This window comes from Podarcis melisellensis (genome assembly GCF_964234715.1).
Source record: "Podarcis melisellensis genome assembly, chromosome: 4".
NCBI lineage: Eukaryota > Metazoa > Chordata > Lepidosauria > Squamata > Lacertidae > Podarcis > Podarcis melisellensis.
Window position 1 is genome coordinate 44,883,607 of NC_138531.1, and position 17,468 is coordinate 44,901,074.

The 17,468-nt window shown below is 37.1% G+C and overlaps 1 protein-coding gene across 11 annotated transcripts in view; it reads right to left on the reverse strand.

Moving 5' to 3' along the window:
- The window catches only part of DMD (dystrophin), a 1,007,479-nt gene that overhangs the window by 323,398 nt on the left and 666,613 nt on the right, over positions 1-17,468 (reverse strand). For 10 of the 11 annotated variants that reach the window (XM_081908923.1, XM_081908930.1, XM_081908919.1 and 7 more), the window contains 2 exons: positions 13,363-13,510; positions 9,076-9,225 (listed from right to left, as the gene is read on the reverse strand). The exons of the other annotated variant lie outside the window; for it this stretch is intronic. In XM_081908923.1, coding sequence (XP_081765049.1) covers positions 9,076-9,225; positions 13,363-13,510 — 298 coding nt within the window. The remainder of the gene's footprint in view (positions 1-9,075; positions 9,226-13,362; positions 13,511-17,468) is intronic. 11 annotated transcript variants of the gene reach the window in all.

Genomic DNA, 17,468 nt, shown 5'->3' on the forward strand with positions numbered 1-17,468 from the left:
TGCTTTTCTCAGGATGTGCTCTAGTCTATGGCATTTCAAAATAAAAAGGAGTGTCTCTATATTATTAAGAAGTAATTGCTCCGGTGATGGGAGTGGGGGAGAAATTGTGTTGCGGCACAGTGGTGGCTGAAAAACAGGCCACAGTTTTATTCCAAATACTTTCAGTTGGTTTGCTGTATGGACCAGAGACTTTGGCTTTAACTTGCATTGTCAGACTGCAGGGAGGCAGCTTCTACAGTGGCCCAATCCAACTGCTGGGTAAAGCTGTAATGCCTATATCTACGAAACAGCATAGGAAATAGGAGGCTTATTAAAGGAAAGGTAATAGTCCCTCTATAAGATTCAGTTCTGAGGGCTGGACAAGACCACACAAACTCAACTAAGTTTGACTCAAATGTAACCCACTGAAATTAATGAACATGACTAAGTTAGGTCCATTTATTTCAGTGGAATTACTCTGAGTAAAACTTAGCTGAACAGCACTCATTGCTGCAGAACAGGCTTCTGGAACAGCACACAAACAGGCCCTTGTCCAAGCTCAGCAGCTGCCTTTAAACATTTTATCATCCTATAAAATAGAAAAATATTACAACATGCATTTAAGGCATTGTATAGTTCTGAAGGCACCACAAGTAACTGAGAAGTGGACTTTTGTGTATCTATAAAAAAAATAACAACTTTTTAATTTAAGAATATATTTATTTTGAAAATTTGTATATAATAAACACAATATGAAAATACAAGTACAGCATAATAAGTTATGCATCTCATGCACATGCAGTACTCGTGTCTGTACTCTGATTTCAGAAAGGGCAACATCAATCCCAGCAATCAAAGTATACCAGGTGAAGATCGAATCATACTGATAAGTTAAAATTCTTCAAAATTTGATTTTAAGAAAACGATTAGCTGTGTTCTACATGTCAACTTTATGCAGGAAGGATGAACATCTCAGTTATATCACCTCATATGAAGGTAAGAAGGTAGTAGTTAGGTTTATTCACTCTCTGTGCCTATTAGTGCCAAGCTGGACACGATAACTGCACGAATGAAACTGACATGAACGATTTTTAAAAAATATAATATTGGCAGTAAGTAGCAGCTGCAGATGATCCAGAGTAGAACAGGAACGTCAGTGGGTGGAAGGAGAAAATTTTATTTGCTTCCCACCCCCACCTCCAAATTTGATCCTGCTGAAACTCACCCCATCCCCAATGCTGATATTTGCATTGTGAGGACTGACTCCATTGGTATTCCACACTGATGAACACTCTGGGTTGTATATTAACAATGCTGCGAACTAAATAGATAATTTGAATATGAAGACATCCATCTGAAGTTGATTGGAGATTTAGGGATTTGGGGTGTAAACTAATGGGTCATCTTGCACTCATGAAAGAACTTTTGATCCATTGGATGCTCCCCTCCACCATGGCACTTTCTACATTGTTCTGAACAATCCTCTAAATTTCTGGAGCTGATTTGGTGGTGGTGGGCTGCAGGTAGAAGTGGGAGTTAGCAAAAATTCTCTCCCCTATATTCTTCTGATGGTAACTGCATTTACTGGCATCTGTGTTCATAGGCACAAATCTGATTGTCCCAATAACAGTTCTTCAGGCTTTGTTCAGGATTCCTTTCTAAGAACATAAAGAAGAGCCTCTTGGATCAGACCAATGGCCCTCTTAGTCCAGCATCCTGTCATCACAGTGGCCAACCAGTGAGTATTCTGAAGTATATGCACGTAATAAATCCCTAAATACAATTTATTATAGTCACATGGAACCTGTTGCATGGTTACAACTTTGGGAATCTTGTGGTAGGTACAGACAGAGCCAATCTAAATGATTATTAATGCACTTTTAAAGCTAGAGTCACTGTCAGAGGTCTTATTTTTATACAGTGGTACCTCGGGTTAAGAACTTAATTCGTTCCGGAGGTCCGTTCTTAACCTGAAACTGTTCTTAACCTGAAGCACCACATTAGCCAATTGGGCCTCCTGCTGCTGCCACGCCTCCGGAGCACAATTTCTGTTCTCATCCTGAAGCAAAGTTCTTAACCTAAAGCACTATTTCTGGGTTAGCGGAGTTTGGAACCTGAAGCGTATGTAACTGAGGTACCACTGGGTCTTTTAATGTGAATACTGTTTTTACCCTCCTCCCCAGTTTGGGCAAATATGAGCAGAGTTCAAGTTTGAGCAGTTTCCAAATGTCAACCTTTGATAAATGGTTGTTCTGAAATCATACTTTTATCTGCTTATTTTCTATTGCATTTGTATCTAAAAGGGAAAAATTGTTGTTGGCATCTGTCTGACTTGAGAGTCAGTGGAGTGCACCTCTGGAAGTGAACTAAAACCACTTAAAAAAAAGGTTTAGGGAAAACAGGTTTGGTTGAAATAATAATAATAATAATAATAATAATAATAATAATAATAATTTATTATTTGTACCCCTATATGAACTAGATGAACTAGACATAATTGTAAGTTGCATTAATAAGGTAGCAATGAAAACTATGGACCAGACACCAGTTTAAAAACACAGTAAAATTAACATCAATGCTCAGCGATTTAAACCTCTCAAATTTTCCACCAGCTATAGATCCTGCAAGTTTATTTAATTTTCAGAAATTTAGCAATATACACTTCAACTGTAGCTGGTGGGAAAGAATGATCATTACCACACATGCTCTTTGACCAGTCTTCTACATACAGTTCTTACAAAATAATTGATATCAATCTTAACATCAAAGCACTACTTTAGGTAAGATTAATTAATTAATCTAAAACATTTGAAAAATCTGAACTTTAAACATGTTAGTTTAGGAATTAATTAAGGTAAGTTAATTGAAATCTTAGCAAATGAATAATTCAAAAGATTTAAACTCTGTATTTGGTAGTAGCTAAAGGTCTTAACTTTATATAAATTCTCCCAGTTCTTCACAAGAATATTCATTATTACTGCAGCCTTGCAATTATGCTACAGCAATCTTCATTCCCTTAATCCTGCACAGCTAAATAGTCATAATTTTATTGTGGGTACTAATATTTCCTCTTTACTTAACAAAATGTCACCCAAAATTATATAACCGAACAGGGAATTAAATATGAATAATGGGTTATGACATGAGATTTTGGTTTCCTTTTACAGCTACAAGTATTATTCTCTATCATCTATTTCCGCTTTCACAGAGCCAAAAGCCATTAAATGCCTTTTTGCCCACAGATAAATCTAATTTCATCTGATGAGAAAGCTGCAAGTCTTTCTTTCAAACTTGGATTTGGCAAATGACATTAATCCCTTTATAACCTCCAGATTAACCACTACTGCAACCCCACTAACTAGGGTTAGGAGTCACTAGGTGAACATGACATCAGTACTCCATACATCGAGGGCTGCATTTCCTCAGAGGTAGTTGCTTGCAGAACTAGCAACGGTGCACCCAAAATCAATCATGGGTTGTTTGAAGCCAAAGGTGGGCAGAACTACTTCCCCTCACCCCAGCTCTGAAGCATGGATTAGTTTGAAAGTGTCACTCTTTTCTCTCCCCCCACAACTGAAGAAGCATAGTCCTACCTTCTTTTCCATCTATTAATCCAGTTCCACACATATATCCACTCATTCCGACATCCATTTAGGCTTTTGCCTCCACACACATCATCAGGCTGAGGTCTGCTTTTACTGCTGCTTATGCTGGGAGACGGCTTCCCACTTTTATAATATTTGAAAAAGTTTTGGGCCCGCAGATGCAGCAGTGTGAAAGGCTGGCACAGTGTTAATCTGCTGAAGAAGACCTTAGCCTGTGAAAGTTTATGCTGCAATAACCCAGTTAGTCTCCAATCTGTTAAAGCACTAGTGTTACTGTGTTCTGCATATCAAACTTAACAAGAATGTACCACTGGACAAGTTACTTTAGTTATGTGTTGCTCTTGTATTTACACAAAAACAAAACAATTTTGTTTTTGTGGGGGGGGAGCACTAGTGTGTCATATTGCTGCTATAATCCTTGGTAATCTTCTGGAACTTTTATTATCATGTATTACACTTGTATACCACCATCCAACCATGTTCTCTGGACAGTTTCCATGAACAATAAAATACACACTCGCAAGTCACAATATTTGAACTGAATGAAGCTATGAATTGAAGTTGTTTCAACAGGTAATCATGAAAATATCAAGATAAACACAAAAGCATCAAAATTTTAAGGTGCAAAATAAAACCTAGAAAACTGTAGTGGAAGCCACCTCTTTATCCTCATTTAGATTGCAATGCCAGGCAGCGCCAGAGCTTTCATTAGACAAACTAAGGCAATTGAGGCACAGTAGATTCAGACCTCAGAGCCCTAACCAGCTGTCCCAGCCACCTGTCTCTTGGGAGGTCTTTTAAATATAATTTAGCTGCAAATTTTAGAAAGCATAACATTTCAATAATTGAAGCATGGGTGATTATTAAAATTGCTGACTACATGCATTCCATCTGATAGGACTAAGTGCAAAAGTTGAAACTATAAAAGAAAGGAGATCCCTTTCAGGCAATGGCACTGAATGAATGTAAATAGGCAGATTATATAATTGTGAGTAAAATAGTTAATAGCAGGCTGAAGAACACAGTCAAATCCTATTAAAGACACACTCAGCCTAAAGGCTACTTGAGAAATAGAGATTTTGCTACAAATGTGTTCATACACATACACACGAAAGGAAAGAGTTTATGTTGAAAAGTTCATTGGGTGGTAGTAATTTTTAAAGATAATATTGTTTTTCAAAAGAGTACTCAAGTCAGGAAAAGCAGGTACATCTCAATTATTTTATTTTTTTCTAGGCCCTCAGTGTGTACATGATATTACAAACTTTTATTTCACCTTCATACTGTTTAGGTTAAACAGCATGACTTAAAGAGATTTGTTTTTGTTCTTGTTTTTATTATGTATTTGTGTTCTCATTGTGTATTTTTATGTTGTGAACCCCCCGTGAGCTTTAAATGAAGGGTGGTATACAAATTCAATCAATCAAATTAGGTTAAAAATATTAAGCATAGTTATTTGTAACAAACAAAAAATGTATGCTATAACCTGGGGACTTTGACTGAGGAAACAGTACAGGAGAAAAGTATTAAGCACCCATTCCTCAGACAAATTAACAGCCCTACATGGCTGCTTCAAAGTAAAAACAAACAACAGAACCAGCCATCTAGCCATAAGCACAGATCTCTCCCACCACACCTAGTTGAACAGTCAGGTAGGTAAATACTGCTTTAGACATCTGGCAAACATTACATAGAAATAATCACATTGTGGGTATATCTTGCCAAGATTCAATGTGAATGATCAGTTAAATTACAGCCAGTGCAAATTATACAAACCATAGGCTTGTGCACTGACATGTTTTGTTTATTTCCTTGTGGCTGGCTAAAAGAATGGTCCAATGCTTTCCCCAGAGCGATAGGAAAGGTTCATGCATTATAGTCATGCTACTTCACTACAATGCTTCTGCTGAGAATGTAGGTACAACAAATCGATTTGCTCTCGCAGTGAATAGCAAAATGGTCTCTTCAATGCCTAGTAATTATTAGGAAATAAAGAAGCAGATGGAAAAAAGAGCAAAACAAGAATAATCTTGACAACCCACTTCTCTAGAACTAAGGTGGATAAATAAGGAAAACACAGCTAGTGGCACCCAGCTTACCTTCATTCACCTCATCTGCCTCATCCCTCCTGCCCGATATTGGATCAAACATAAGTTTAAAGAGTAATAAACTCCTTCCGGCAAACCTACGGTTCACTAGCTCCAGGCCCAATCTACAAATGCATTTATTGCACAATAAAAAAGCAAGAAAGACATTACAGAACTGTTTCGTGTCCTGGCAGGTGGTATATGACAAGAACTGCATGCATCACAAAGGCCAGCCTCTTTCCTGTGTTTTGAAGCACCAGGTTTACCCTGCTGTAGCAGGAAAAATATAACAATTAGGTTGTCTAAGTGACGAAAAAAATCAACTAAAGACACTTAACCTAAAAAAAAAATAGTGTGCAATACAGCATAACAATACCTCTATAATTAAAGCTATTCATAAAGACAGCATTGTTTTCAGACAACACTTTTGTATCAGGGCAATATACAATAAATGACAACACCTAGGTTTTAACATCATGCTTTTGAATGTGACCCTTCACCTCTATTCCACTTCACAATTTTACGGATTTTGACAAAATCCAGGTACATACCCTTCAAACATTTTGTAGAAATACAATTTTCAGCTTTGAAAATGTGCATTTAAACTATCATTCACATTTTCTGGGTGGGCTTATACAGGACAATCCTTGTATGAGTGCAACACTAGTAATTTATTATTATTACTACTTATTAAATTTCTAGACCACCTCTTTCATGTTTCTCTTCCTTCACGCCAAAGGTGGTTACCTCTTCCAAGGCTGATCTGCTGCAACAGGGGAGTCAAGGTCCTGGCAGGTGCAAACAAGTCACAGCGAGCTACTTCCAGTTCTGTCACCTCTTTTAGGCCAGAGTGTAAAAGGCTGCAAACTACCCAGAAAAGTTTTGTTTCTGCTTTGTGATGCAGCCAGAAGATGTAGATTGTAGAAGTAGATTGGCTACAGGTGCAGAAGTGACAAGACTATTGCTCCTCTCAGCTGCCAGGGCTGACTTGCCTGATGGTGAGAGACTCAGCAGCTGCAAGTCTAGCAAGGTGGAGTGTAGCTGTAGATAGTGATGTCTTTCTTCTTAATTTCACTCTCCTATTCACCTCCTTGCTACAAACAGCAATCCCTTGGTTATTGGACCACAGGATGATTCTTCAGTATCCATATTAGTTTCTCTTTGATAATCCAGGACTTCATGGTTGTTATCAAAATGTGCAGCCATATTTCTTTATTTATAGGTCGACAGAAAAAAGGTATCTCCATAAATATAGTTGAGTTCTTCTATAGTGTTCATCCGTCATGAACATCTGCTCTGTTGATAGTGTGTATTTTGCCATTTTCTTCTCAGAATTACTGATTTCATCTGAGAGAATCTTAACCATGTAATAGCCTCCATCTGATTGTACAGTGTAATATTTAATGGATAAAACTGTGTCCTAAGGCTGTGCTTTTTGAAATGGAATAATATGAATTCTAACTCTCATTTTACTGGTTTGCATTGCTTATATTTTAATCTCTGAGAAATGCAATTTTATGCTATTTCCCCTAACCAATTTAGTATAAGGCATTTTTAATACAATCTGGCAAAGAGAACAAAGCTGTCTCAGTTGCTTCTTATCCATTATCTTTTAGGTTAATAAACTATTATTTTTAATCAGCAATCTGTGATAGTAGAGCATTAGGTTTTCTGCTTAAGTGTTACTAAAGGACAATCATTATTTCAAAATAATTGTTGGCCCACAGGAAGAAAAACAAAGTACATAATCTCAGAATCAACATTATATGACTCAGGCATATAAAAGCAGATTTTAAGTACAAAAATAAAAGCAAATAAATCCATATTTTATCTGAATGTTGCACTTCAATTTCTTTTCTAGTCTAATGTTATATGCTTAAGGAAACTGAATTTTATTGCTGTGGATAAAGTTTAATTAGTATTTAGATATGAAAGCTCCGATATGAAAATTCATAGGTATCATTGCTTCTGCAATATTCTATCCAATCAGACAAAGCTATTCTACCAAACCTTATAAAGAGATGCTGGTGGAGTCTAAGGAAGTACAGAGCCACTAAACTCAGGCACATACTTTACTGCTAAAACTATAGATGCCAACATGTCAATATAGCAATATTAGAAAAGGTATCAAGAAAACTATTTCATGTACAGTGATGGGGGGGGGGAGTACACTCTCTTTGAATTCTGTAGTTTTACATATGAAGACATAATGACAATCACCTGTACCTTAGCAGGTTTTAAAATTAGGTAAATACAATTTCAGATGAACAACACTGCATGACATATTACACTGTTTCTGTACACCATGACTGTAACTCTGACATACTAATAATGAGATACTACTGCAGAATTGTGGGAAGAACCAGCTGGCCATCTGTGCTGCATCTATTATACCCCAAAAACATCCAACCAGGGAGGGGGTGGTGGAGTTATAGTGGGTAGGCACAAGCTTTACTAAATTTACTTCGTCACACGATATGAGTCTGGAACAAATGGCTCTCCTGGCCTACCAGATTTACAATTATGAAGGTCATTAAAAGGGGTGGAGGGAGAGAATGAAGAGGCACCAAAAATGTGTATAGATAGCCATAATGGCAGAGGTAGGCCACTGTTTGGGCTTGGAGAGGTCAATGTGTATTACCATCTTGAAGGCACTGTACAGATGTGTGCTACATTACTCTAGTTCCTCCTTGCCCTTTACTATCAGCCTAGAACGCACAAAATAGTTTTTTAATCAACCTCAGTAGGGCGAGGATAGGGAGGCTTCAAGCTTGTGGATTCTTCTTTGTTTCTTACTAGTACCCTACACTCTACCAACTGGCGTAAAAGCCAGAATGAACAAATTCTGAGCCTCAAGAACTGAATGGAACTCATAGGCCTCCCACATAAAAATCCATTATTGGTTAGTTTCATTTCAGCAGTATAATTTAGGAAATGAGAGTACTTCTGTTGCTGCTATTGTTAAAAATCTGGCAGCCAGACATTCTTGCCAATCTTCCAAAATCTCTCAGAGAACTACCAGTAGATTCAGACCTTCCTTCTGTGTGCCCCCCCCCCCCCCGGCCACTGCGGCATGGTATGAGCTGAACCTAAAGTGTGAAACAAATAACAGGTGCTGCAGAAATACAACTTGAAGAAAGAAGTCTATACCAGTGAAGCAACAGTCCACATACAGCAGTGACATGACTCCCCAGTGAAGGAGTGGGAAAGTTTGACTCTCCTCAAGTTGTCATTACAGGCATGCTTATTTCTTTAGTAAATGAAACGGTACAGATAAATCTGAATTGCATGCTGAGGGAAGTGGTGTGTGTCTGTGTGTGGTGGAAATAACTGCTGAAAAACACTGGAAACACCTGCAACAGATTACAGATACATGCTGCAACACAACTGTTAATATGCCTAACCTTTATCCAGCGATGGTTAGCCTCCTTGAGTCTAGTGTCAAGCTTATGTTTTACTTCAGGGCTCAGTGATGCACTACCAAGTGCTTTTCCTCCAGCTTCAGTTAATCGTTTCAGTATTCCCTTGTGTGGAGGCAGTTCTTCCACTCTTAACTGGAACAGACAAATGCAACATTTAAAATGAACTGTAGTAGAATTTTCAACTCCCTTATCTTCACCTCTATTGATTAGTTTATCAGCTGAAGTAAGTAGACTCAAGAGCTCAATTCAGCACAACGTATCCACAGCTTTTGTTCTAGGTTGCTGTGCCTCAGGAAAAGGCGATGGATAGCAGTCCTTCTTTTGCATTAGAATGATTCCCACCTCCGCGACACAGCTGCTCACCAAAATGGCAAAGCCATAGAGGAACGATATAAAATATTTAAAGCTCAGGAGAATAAAAAGGTCAAGTACTAATTCATAATATTGCTCAGAATTTAGTCACTTGGTGTTTCACAGGCCCAAAATAAAAAAAAAATATGGTTAACTGTAATGATTTTCATTCATATTGGCCCAGTCTGTATATATAACCATAAACTATGGCTTAGTGATATGCACACAAACCTGAGGCTCACATGCACTCTCTTCTCTAGTGTGACTGTGAGGAAAGTATCCTAAGTTTCCACTTTTAAACCAACCAGTTTTCTGTTACTGCCAAACTCAGGAAACTCCGTTTAAACTGTGGTTTGAAAATAAACTAAGATGATAAATTCTGGTTTGATTCTGACTTGTTTGAACCACCATAATTTATGCTAACCTGAGTTTACCGAATTCTGGACATCAGAAGGAACACTGGATTGCTTAAAAGCAGAAGCAAAAGCTTCTTATCTCTTAAACTCACAGTCATACTGGAAGAATTGAAGGCACATAAGCCTGAGTTGCATGCTAGCCCGTGCATATAAAGCTAAACATCAAAAATTAGCATTTCACTTTGTTATACAGCTTCACCATAGCTGTGATGAGATTCAATAGAAATCTGTAACCTCCCACTGATATGTGTAACTCTTTCATCTGTACTTGTATACCTGTATACACTTATTTTCTTTAAACATTCTGTGACGTTAATTTATTATGGATGTGTTTGGGGATTTCTTCCTCCAATTATTAGATTTTTCTCCATGCAGATTTATTGTACTTCTGCAGAAGTTATTCCAAGTCTACTACTACTACTACTACTACTACTACTACTACTCTGTTGTGTGTAGGTGTTGTAGTTTTAGCTATATAAGGGCAAACATGGGACTTGTGTCAATATTGGTATATAGGCTAATTTTACACCAAGTTTCACAAATCATCATCCTTCATATACACCCTTCATATAAACATGCAGTGGAAACATTTTATTTTGAAAGCATGGAATGTATACACATATCTCTTGTCTATCCTAATCACAGAAAATCAAATCAAGAGCAAGAAATTCATTTGAAGAAGAAGGCTTCTGCACACACATCACTGGATCAGAAACAGTAGGCATAACTTTCATGTGCATGTATGTGCATGTTGTCCAACCACGCTGTATTATTTTCAGTGGAATGTGCATTCAGATGTGATATAACTATATTGGGCTGTTACACTTTAAGAAGGTGTGGGGGGGGGGGGAACCATCCAAATTCAAATGTACAGGTTTCAAGTTTCAGCAAGAGCATTGCAGTTTTGTGGACACTGACACTGGACATATTTAGATTGACAATTTCAATGCTCAGAGCACTTTATCAAATTTTCCTAAGATGAGACATAGGGCAATAAGCATAGCACAGTTCTGCCATGATCATTTCCTCTTTGCTGCCTCATCTCAGCATATCTTGACAATCCTCAGTTTAAGAAGGAGTCAGAACAAGGACATTTCACAGAGAGATATTTTTTTTTAACCCACTTCCTTGGTTATAGTTTAACAGGTCCTATACATGGCAGAGAAATACTTCCTTTTTCTTCTTCTTCAGTTCCCCCATAAGTGTTTCTGCCCTTTTCCAAACCACTTTAATCAGAGCTCAATCATTTCTAGAATGTTTTGCAGCATTAAGGATTGGCATGAATCAGATATTTTAAAGCTATGATCAAGCTAATGAATTAGTTCTCCAATGAAAAACTTTTACTAGGATAACTAACAGCACACTTCTACACATGTTAAATCAGAGGAAATGCCAACTGTGTGTAATGATGGTTACTCCCAGATAAGTGGGCATAGGGTTATACACTAAAGTTGCAATACTATAACCATGAACTTCTAAGTAGATATTATAATAGTGTAGAATATTGAATTCTAGAGCATCAGTGTTTCTGGAAGTTAATTCTTGGGTATGAATTCTGAAGTCAGACAGATTATAAAATAAAAAACTGGAATTAAAAACACTAAACAATAACACTAAATGGTGCCCCCCCCAAAAAACCACATTACTTCATCGTTGTATATTCCTTACGACTATGGAGCTATTTTATTTGATACTGTCCATGTGATTTTTTTGGCTGGAAATGGAGGCACTCATGCAGCTAATTGAGAAATAATTGTTTTACTATTATATTCTAATGGATTATTGAATATTGCTTTATTTGATATAAGTTGTTTATTTTAAAGTTATTGTGACCTTTTTGTAGATCATTATTATTAATGTTTGCCATTTAAGCATGCTTTTGTATGTGCTGGAAGCCACCCAGAGTGGCTGGGGAAACCCAGCCAGATGGGCGTGGAATAAATAAAAGTATTATTATTATCATTATTATTATTATTATTATTATTTCCTAGAAGTGCATAAGGAAACAGTGCCAAAAGTTGTATTTATGTCAGTTTTTATAGGCCACTTTTCTGCTGAGAACATACAAAGCAGCAGAACCACTCCACCATGTATGTTAAAAATACTCGAGAGGCCAATCACAGTTCTCTCTAGTGCCCAATGAAATACAACTATCTTAATGGCTCAGTAAAAGGTCTGTAGCACAGGGACTATCTTGACTGTGAGTCTTGGAAGACCTGTTCCCTGCCTTGCAGGCCTTTTCCCATGTGGCGTAAGACGGTGGGGCCCTAAGAAGCTGAGGTTACCCTTGAGCTGGGGTGTTGTTGGGGGGGTGCTGCTGCTGGTTTTTTTGTATCTTTATTTTAGACCTGTGATTTCTGTGTAAACTGTCCAGTTTGGTTATGGTTTTTTTGATGTTTTATTTATTGTTTATGGTTATTTTTATAATGTTGCAATTGTGTATTTTTTCATGTTGTAAGCTGACGTGAGCATGGTTTGAATGGTAGAAAGGCAGCATACAAATATAAGTATGTACCGTATATATGTATGCATATAAACCTTAAGTGAGAGTGAGTTTAAGAACCTTGGCACTCCTACCAAAATTGCTCAGTCTCAATGGACCATCTATCTTGCCGATGACAACTCTGATGGTGATGCGATGTGAGGCAACACTTCTGACTAAGATCCTAACAAGAAGGCAGGGTTGTTTTATGTATTTGTACCCTACCCTTCAAAAAACTAATTACACCATCACAGCAAAAAGAAAAGAAAAAAAGTACAATGTTGACAGTGCAGCAGGCAATATGAGTGCACTAAAGTTGTATGCCTATGGTCTGACACACTTGGGCAAGCATATTGAGATTAGATCAGATTGCATTGGACCTTTAGAGGTTTTGTGTTATGTCTAAATTGGAGCTGAGACATTAGACTTTGTACAATATTGAATGGTGTACCACTTTACTCTGATGGAAAGCACCATGAACAAAGCAATCTATAGTACAAAGAGTGAAAAAACATACATAAAATGACCTATAATATAAGCCTTCCTAAATGTTTGTGCAAAATTATTTCCATTTACTTTTATACATATGAGAAATAACCTTATATTAGGAAGGCATGGTTTGAATATATTCCTTTTTATATTTGCCTCCTTGAATTTGCATTTGGGGTGGGGGCTGTCTCAAAATGAAGCACATCACATTATTTCCTGGTCATTTTTTGCTAATCTGTCAGTGGACACCAGTTTGGTGGGCTTTTAGTTCACTTGAAATTTTCAATACTCATTCAACATGGATATTTTTTTTTTAAAGCATGACAATGAATAGTATTGGCTTTTGTGACATCTCCTTATGACCATTAATGCTGAGGCCTCAACTATAGATTCTAACTTGATTTGCATAGAAAATGTATTTGAAACACTTGAAAAACCAAGATGTTTACTGCTTTTTAATTTGGGGTGTGGGGAGAGTGGAAGGAGACAAAGGCAGCTAATGATATAAAAATGGACAGGCTTTTTCCATACCTTTACTTTCTGAAGAGTGTCCTTTAACTGGTATTCATTTCCTGGTTCAACAGGAATGCCAACAACACTACTTGCTTCGTCTAACCATAAATAAAACTTATTTAAATTATATTGCAATTCTGTCAGAAGATTCTGTTCTTCTTCTAGCCTGTGGTAATAAAAGAAAAATATCAACATTAACAGGGTGGTTCAAAGTATATTAATTATTAACCCTACCCAGCATAGTAGTAACACTTAATGGAAATGTAACAGATAAATATATAAGTTCCTTCATTAAAGACACATGAAAACATTGTTCACTGAAACATACATTAACTGAAACCCTAGTTTCATTTTTATAATAGATTTTTAAAAATTCAGCACTTGGTTCATAGCACTCAAAACTGTCACTCCTGAATTTCAGGCTTTGCATTCAGAAAGAATGTACCTGAAAGATGCACTAAAACTTTTAATGCTGTATACTTTTAAAATAGATTCTAAAGGATAAATATGCCTTACTCCTGTAGCTCATTTACTCATTCCCTCTCCATAATCTGTTATCTGCTAATCTTAATATTATTCTGTGACCTCTATTTGTTTCAAGCACACTTCAGTGATTAACTCCTACTGCCTTTAACAGGACTTAGGCACACTGAACATTCCTTGGACTGACTTTCTGGAGCACAGGGTTTGCTGGGCACTTTCCTGAAGGGAAACATGAATACCCAGAAGGCACAGAAAGCATCTGTGTACCTGTAGAAAGCTATTTTGTACTCAGGAAAGCTCTTGTACTCAGGAAAGGTTCTCTGTGCTTATCAGAGATATATATTGGATGACATTTTCACTTCATCCATCTGGAAAAATCAACAATGATTTATCTACACTAGCCTTTTCCTTAGAGCTCTGGATTTTTACATTAAAAATCTGAACACTTAGCAAAATAAATGTGTGGAGGAAAACCCAGATGCATGGATTCCTTTATGTTAAACAAGCTGTATTCTATCATGCATTGAACTCTGCAGGGCTCACTTACAACAGACCGTGTAAAGGATTTGGTTTTTACTCGTCATTTCCTGTATTTATTCTTTTACATTCCGTAAAGGATGAGCAATGGCCACAACAAAAACCCTGGTGCAGTTTTTTCCCCTTCAAAAGCGTGGCTGTGATCCAAACTACGTATACAAGTTTGCCTGTTCGCAATGTAATGCCAGAGGTGTGGGAAAGTTGTGTGTCAAAAGCAGCCTGGGGTCCAAGCTTTGTCAAAATATTCCAGTGTTCTGAGTTGCATTACATCTGCTTTTTATTTCAGATCAAGGTACGTACACTTACAATAACTGGAGCAAACATGGTTTATACCAGTGGTTCCCAACTGGTGGTCCGCGGTCCCCAGAATCTATCCACAAGGTCTGTGGCACCATTCACATAACAAAAGCTATAATAGAGATATATTTGTTTTTTCAAAAGTAGGAGGTCCATGGATTTTCCTTTGAAAAACAGGGGGTCTGCAATACTTACCTAATTGTGACCCCTAGTTTATACAGTATTTTCAGGAGCTATGAACTAGGGTGAATTGACAAACTTTCTCTTAAAAAGTTTATATGTAAGGCTAAGTAAACTAAGCTCATTTCTTCCAATATTTCCAATGAGGCACTTTGTAATATTGCAGATTTTGCTAGACTAGCTGGGAACTAATCTGTTATATTGCAAGAGTTTCAGAATCGAGATAAATGCCCCCTTCCCTTCTTCCTTCCTTCCTTCTTCTCTTCCTTCATTTGTGGGCCAAAACTAAAGATTTATATGATTTATTAAACAGTAGTTTCTTAATGGTATCTGAACAAGGAAACTGTGGTTTAATCTCACTTTACTGAGATTTGTTCTCAGCTCAATAATCATGGTTTACTAAGATTAACTAGTTAAATCTGAATTGCCCTAAAATAAATATGCACCTAAGAAAGGTAACCAATAATGATTCCTAGTTTCTAGAAAATCTTGATAAATCTCTAGTGGGTTAGAGATTGGAAGATCTCCAGGATATATCTAATATATGAAGATCTCCAGGATATATCTAATATATGATAATGATACTCTATCTTTAAACCCTCTGGTTATATTTTATGTAGCAGAATAAATAGGCATTTCTGTTAAAGTTTAATTGGCAACACTTTGAAGAATGCACACCATTGATTTGAGAGCTTGTATTGATTTCTTTGTCAAGCTAATTCTACTGTTAAAACTATACCTATTAGTATTTTTATTTTACATAAAAGTATCTAAATTTAAAAACCTCTAGACAAGCATCATTATTTTTAAACTAGAGAAACACTGATAATTTTATGATGAGAACTGCAGTTAAAAGGAGAACTAGATGCATACATTTTGCATAGATCTATGAAATACCAATAGCTTATAATCTATTTAGGGCACAATCCTACGGTCTCTGGAGGGTGTTCCAGATGCTATATGGTTTTTCAGATCTCCCTCCCTGAGGATGGAGAGTGAAATCTGTTTTCAGAGATGGAGAGCCAAACTCCTATCTGCAGCTGCAGAAAGGTATAAAGTTGGTGATTCTCCTAAGACAAAAAAGGAAGTGTATGCCAGGAGAAGTTGTGGATTTGCAGGATCCAAAGTGCTGCAGTTCACCCAAAGAATGTGTGGGTAGGGGGAGATTACACTAGCCCTGAAGCTGAAGCTCTTTTGAACAGCACTGAGATGACACAGTGGTGATGATGTATATTGTTCCTTCCTGACAATCACTGCCATACAAATAGGCTCTAAGATAAGCTCCTACCTGCACCTGGTAACTGTTGTATGTGAGCCACGTTGAATACTAAAAAAAAAAAGAAAGAACAGGTATTGATAGTATAATTCCGATTCTAGCACTGAAATAATCAAGGGGTTGAACAACTGTATGGGGAATGTTTATAACATTTGGGTCTTTTCTATTTCGAAAAAAAAGTAAGTTAGGTAAGAGGGAACTGTGTTGAGGTGTGACTATGCATGGAGTGGATAAAGTGGATCAAGAAAAGTGCTTCTCCATCTCTCATAATACTAGAACTGAATGTTGGAAGATTCAAGACAAACAAAATGAAGTGCTTCTTCACACAGTGAAGCACAGTGAAACACAGTGAACTATGGAATTCACTGCTGCAGAAGGGTAGTGATGGCTGCCAACTTGGGTGGCTTTAAAAGAGGGTTAGGCAAATTCATGGAGGAAAAGGCTAACAATGGCTGTAAAAGCACAATGGCTATGTTCTGTTTCCACTGTCAGAGACAGCATGCTTCTGTACATCAGTTGCTGGGAATCGCAAGTGGGGAGAATGCACTTGTAATCAGGTTCTGCTTGCACACCTTTCATAGGCATCTGGTTGAGAACAGCATGCTGGGCTAGAGGGGGCCACTGGCTGGATCCAGCAGGGCTCTTCTTAAGTTCTTACAGCAAAAAACAGCTTTATACTATGCACACAGTAAATCACACTGAGATAAGCTGCAGCAAATATTTAGAAGTGGCATGCCACAGAATTAAGGGGACATTAATCACATATTATGTGCAAAGTACCCATTTCTAGAAGAAAAATATTATTACAAAGTAGTGGAATACTTTAAGGCATTACAGCAATGCTGTGCTTCTAAGGTTATCATCTTGACAGCAATGTTTAAAAATGTTTTACTCAAGCATTCAAGATCTCAAGTGCTATATCTTTGTTTACCTACAGGTTTAATGATTTGCTAGGATTTATTCCAACATGTGGTAGTAACAGTAATAAATGGTGCATTTAAAACTCTCCATCTGCAATTAAGTGCTAGATATTTTATTTCAAGAGTCATTTCAATACATTTACCCAAGAACAAGCTGTGGCTTCTATTTGAAATATTGGATGAGTGGCTGCTTGCATTACAAATACTCCTAATAAATTTTCAGTAAGTGGAATAACAGTGAGCACAGCAAGAAATTCACATATAACTTTAGAGTAAATGCAAAAAAGGGGGGGGAAAGATTATGCTTCTGTGCTATACAGTCAAATGTATACACAAACACACAGAAAACATATTGCATTTGGAAGGTATCAAGCCCACTCCTGACCATTATATTGCTACAAAAACAATTAGCCAGTTTTAACAACATGAAT